The sequence below is a fragment of the Phytophthora parasitica genome, assembly GCF_000247585.1.
Source record: "Phytophthora parasitica INRA-310 unplaced genomic scaffold supercont2.2, whole genome shotgun sequence".
NCBI lineage: Eukaryota > Oomycota > Peronosporomycetes > Peronosporales > Peronosporaceae > Phytophthora > Phytophthora nicotianae.
This window is the reverse complement of record NW_008648988.1, coordinates 2506360-2511617: the sequence shown is the minus strand read 5'-3', so window position 1 is coordinate 2511617 and position 5258 is coordinate 2506360. Positions and strand designations below refer to the sequence as shown.

At 47.5% G+C, this 5258-nt stretch overlaps 1 protein-coding gene across 1 annotated transcript; it reads right to left on the bottom strand.

Moving 5' to 3' along the window:
- Positions 1-829: 829 nt before the first annotated feature.
- PPTG_02860 (hypothetical protein) lies at positions 830-4864 on the bottom strand (the record flags this gene model as incomplete). Its single annotated transcript, XM_008894173.1, has 6 exons — positions 830-1659; positions 1734-2531; positions 2599-2618; positions 2696-3536; positions 3574-3825; positions 3892-4864. The coding sequence occupies 6 exons, from the start codon at positions 4862-4864 to the stop codon at positions 830-832; spliced, it is 3714 nt and encodes a 1237-aa protein (XP_008892421.1).
- Between the last annotated feature and the right edge of the window lie 394 nt (positions 4865-5258).

Genomic DNA, 5258 nt, shown 5'->3' with positions numbered 1-5258 from the left:
CCCCCCCCCCCCCCTATTCATCGAGTGTTGTGGCCGATACGAGAATTACTTTACAAAGTAAATTACAAGAATTACAAAAAGTAATTCTTGGTCTCTCGTACGCTCTCTCGTCTTGCGTTCAGACAGGATCTGGAAAGATCGATCGAACTTTGACAGAATTTATTATTGGTCGCCCACTGCCATATTTTATTACTCAACGACAACGAACTTGTAGAACTTTCGATGAAAATGTCGCTTGCCGTTGGATGGGATATTCGGAACCAACTCAAAAAAAAAGTCAAATTTTGGGTCGTAATAATATAGGGGCTTGGGTGGTATTACACATAGTTCAAAATCTCGTCGTGATGCATGTTGATTGGCTGGGATGGCATTCAGACGAAAAAAACCCATTAAAATTTTAAGGCGGGTGCTACCGCCCATGTTTTCTATAAGGGTTAGGTTTCCAAAACATGGGCATTAAGTATGTATTCCATGTTTTGTCCATGTTTTGCCAAAATAAATTGCGAAATCTATGAAATTTATCTCCGGCATGTTTGCGGTATGTTGAGGCATGGGCAATCATGTTGGCCGAATGGCATGAAAATTGAAGAATGACAGGGGACTCGTATTGTCGGGAAGGCATGCCACTGCTAAATGGCATAAATATACTTACCATTTGTCATACTTCCTGTCTCCATGTGAGAAAGTTGTCGAAGCATGAAAGCAAGAAAAATATGAAAACATGGCGCGCACCTAAAAACATGGAAACATGTAAAAAGCATGTGAATCATGGTAAACCTTAGAAGTTGTGCCTACGCAGCTACAGTCTCCTTCTCCTTAGAAGTTGTGCCTACGCAGCTACAGTCTCCTTCTCCTTGCTGCCGTCGCTAAACTCCACGATCAAATGCATAACATCCCATCGACGGCGCACCAACCCGGTCTCCGTGTAATCACTGCCTGCTTCCTTCCAGAATCGGCGCCAGAAATACAAGCAGATGAATAATCCGCAGTTGTATCCATCCTTCTGGATCGGGCTATGAATGGGGGTGATACTGTATCCTTGGGGGAGACTCTTCTTCACCAACTCGTCTGCTAGCTCAGCAAGTAGGTTGTGGTTTGCGCGCTTGTTTGTACTGTCGTAGCAGTACACAGTTTGCTTGGGCCCATCCACCACGATGCAGGTCCAGTGGTTGTTATTAATGTTCAGCGGCATGAAGATAACTCCTTCGCTAGCTGCTGAGACCTCACTCAGAGTAGTGGTAGGGAGACGCATCCCTTTTTTGGGGGTCTTCGGTAACGGTATTTTCATCGCTGGTAGAAAGATTGTAGTGTTGTTGCCATACTTGCTTTCCATAGTCTTTGCGTAAGCCGAAATCAAGTTGTCGTTGTACCAAATTCCACTTCGAGCAGAGTAAAGATGAACCCAAGTAATGTCGAACCCTATTCCGAATCCAGGTAGAATTTCTTGTGGCCAAGCGTCCCAAATACGTTTAGCGAGACCAGCCGTATCTTCATGGGAAATCTGGTCGTCTGCTATGTTCATAAGCCACGAATAGCAGCTCATTCCTGCTTCGCTTGCGTGAACCAGCGTCCACACGTATTGCATAGCCAGTAGTTGCTGGTGCGTAAATTCACCAATTCCGTCGACTGTAAGCACCCAACACTCCGCCGTGGCATTCACTGGTGTACAGAGGTCAATTGGTTCGTTAGACGGGCTCTTGCACCGGATTAAATAGGTTCCTCCCGTACTAAACCTTCTGGTAGACGATACGGAGCAATGGTGGGTTCCGGAACACGCCACACGACGGATATTTGCTTCGGTTTCAGTTTCGAAAATCGCTCTTCAAAAGTGTTCAAAAAAGAAGCGAGATCGCTTAAGGGCGGCTCACACGACCGGATAAAGTCTGCAACTTCGACCACGTCATCCCCTCTTAAAGCCCCTCTCAGCTTGCATCCTTGGTTGAATTCCTGTCGAGATTGTTTGCGCTGTGATGCCTCCAACGCTCTGTTCTTGCGAGGTCGCCCCACGCGAGTTCTGGGATTGAACGGCTTTACTTTCACTTTCTTTTGTTGACTCTGCTTGGAAAACACCTTAGAGATGCTGTTCTCGTTTTTTTCTTCTTGGTCGCCCCCGTGTACGTTTTCAACCTTCTCTTCATTTCCTTCCTTTTCTTCTTGATCATTTTCATCCCTTTCTTCTTGATCGCAAATGCCCCCGTGCCTCTTTGCATCCTTTTCTTCGTCGGGTTTATCTGCTGCAACCGGTTTGGCAACTTGTGACGAGGGCTTAACCTCATCCGGGGCCTCTTGCGTCCCCATTCTCACATCGCCACGCCTCAGCCGGGCACCCCATTTTTCCAAGTGGTCGAGAGCAGCTCGAAACTTGTCGTCAGGTAGATCGGTGAGCTCTGTGTTGATTCTGCTGAACGCACTCTGTGCAGCTCTGTACTTGTCCCTATCGCTCATGCGCTTCATGCGTTTCACGTCTGCACATGGCGCCGATATACGCAGTGGTACGTCTACAGCTGCAATCTCCTCGTCCAAAGCCCCCACTCTCAACCATCTTAAGTTGTAGAACGATACATGATCATGAAGAATCATAGCCGGAACACAACAGACATGCCGGGAACATGGTAAAACTTGGTCAGCACATTCAAAACATGGTAACACATTAGAAAACATGCTCAAGACATAGACAAACGCTGTGTACACATACCTGGCAGGAATCGAAGAATACGGAATAGTCAGCATATGAGCCACGTGCTTTCGATAGATCATACCGTGTCTGCATGGCAACTTCATGGTCGACGAGAACTCGCACGTACACATCCAGTTGTACTTGTCCACCCTGTGTTTCCGGCCGTCACGGTATAAATTCACGTACAAATCCTCGTCCTCGATACGGTAAAACTTAGCCACATTGGGATCCAGCGCGAATTTGTACTCCGGTTCAAAAACTTCAGCCACCCATTCGCTTGTCATTCCCAGTAGCTGATTCATTTCGTCGTCGTAGGTTAGGTCACGACGGGTACCAGGCATTACAACCCGGGTTGCGTACTCATCCTCCTTGCGACGCTGATACCGGATCGTGGCCTCCAAACATTCTCGCATAGACATGGAACTGTCTAAATCAGCCTTGAGTTTCCCAAAGAAACTTTCCAGTCGATTGTTCGTATTATTACGGAAGTGAGGAAGTTCCATGCGGTGCTGCGTCACCCACATCTCCTTACAAGCAACCCAGTTCCTATCGAAATAAGTCCACAGAGTGTGGCGTCCGTCGCGACAAGCAAGATACTTGAATTCAGCTGCGTGAAGCTGGAATTCGTCGTCCGACTTCGAATACACCATGTTCGAAACGCAATGGTCCATCTGTTTAAGAATGGCACTGGGGAACGTGTCGTACTTGCTATCATCACGTACAGCACCACGCAACCACTTCAAAACATGGAATTGGCACAACAAAATCCTGGCGTCAGGAAACATGCTCCGAAGTACTCCAATTTCAGTGAGGTCTTTATCCACCATGATCACCTTGGTCAGCTTCCAGTCATTCGCCACTTGAAATTGCTCCACAGCATGGTTAAAAATGAAAACATGATCGAAACCTGGCCAAAACTTGCTTGACCATGATTAAGAAGGAAACACACCTGTTTGTCTTGTGGGTGCAGTTGACAAGCAGTATCTCGGGGAAACGCTTGTACAGCTTGCGCATATGCTGGGAGCTAATGGTTACAACAGCCGTGTGGCCGCTACCATCCTCGTCGATGGCTGCTACGTTTCCAGGCGACTCCAACTCGAAGCTCACGAGTAGTTCAGCGACAAAATCTTCGTCACTCAGCCTGCCACCTACGAACAAGTAGGTACAAGTATGTATGAGTAATAATCACCTAAAGGAGGCAGCACTCTTCTTACCAGAATTTCTGATCCGGGCTACGAGGTTGTGGACATCTTTGAGCTGGATGTAGTGCGGTGTTCGTTCTCGTATATACTCGTAAATCTTGCTGGCCTTGCTCCCACTTGCAACCATTAATTCCACATCACTAATGATCGGTGAATCCACAGGAACTTGACGGACAGAGGGATAAACTCGATAAACCTCTTCCGATAGCACGTGATTGTGGCCGTAAAAAGCCTGTTTAATCTCAATACGCCACTTTCCTTCGTCTCGTTCAACGAACTGGGCTCGAAAGCGCATGGGGCATCCAACCCCCTTCATGTTTTGACGGGGACGTTGTCCTTTTGATCGGACGCGCTCTTTCCAGCCGTGTGTACAAATGTACACTCGCTGATACGGATCCAGCTCTTCTGGAACGAGCGGCAACTCTGACTGGGGTTTACCAGCATGGATCTTCATCTTCGAGATTTTTTGGTTCCGTAGACGCACATTCATAGTCTCAGATATCACGAGAACGGTGTGCGTTTCCTCCTGATAACTCTTTAGGCGTTTCTCCAAGTCCTTCCAGCTTCGATGATACTTCCGTAAGGGGGCTGCGTAGTACAATTCATCCTCACATTCAGCATGATCGCGCTTGCGACTGCCGCTCGAAGCTACCTCGCTGCGCTCTTCATCTTCACTATCGGCCTGATCACTATCCGCCGACGCTTGAGGAAGCTTTTCTTCAATGACTTCTCCACTAACGTTCGAGTTCTTGGCGTCGGAATGGGTACCTGTATTTCCATCAGGAACTGAATCGATTTCCTCTATGTCATCCGTGGTTTGGGCGTTAGGAATGCCCTCAAACCGAGCCTCATTCGTTCCAGAACTTTCATTCGAATCACTCCCATTCTCGCCATCGGACTCAGCGTCGCTGCTGCTGCTGCTGCTTGTGGTAGCTTGGATCTGAAGCGAACGCAATATGTTGGCAGTGTGTTTCGCCCGCACCATGGCAATAATCTATATTAATAAACCATAACGAAAATATGCCCACAACATACACAAAACATGTTACAGTGTTTGTCGATACGTCGCTTTAGTACTCATGTTTACGTACGTCACGCGTTGAGGCTGTAGGTCACGTGCCGTAGGTGTCTTGTGCAACCGATTCAAAGACAATCTTGAATCCGTCTAATACATACGTAGTGAAAACATACACGAAACGTACCAAAACATGTTAGTTTGTCGGATGATTGACTGGCATCGCGTGTACAAGCACCTCACCTTCGATAGGGACAGCGCGATACGGATCGACACGTGAGCGGGCCCGTTAGATGATGTCCTTCACGAGAAAATATTACCTGCACGTTAATACGCATAGCAACTCACGCTGTAGCAGCAAACT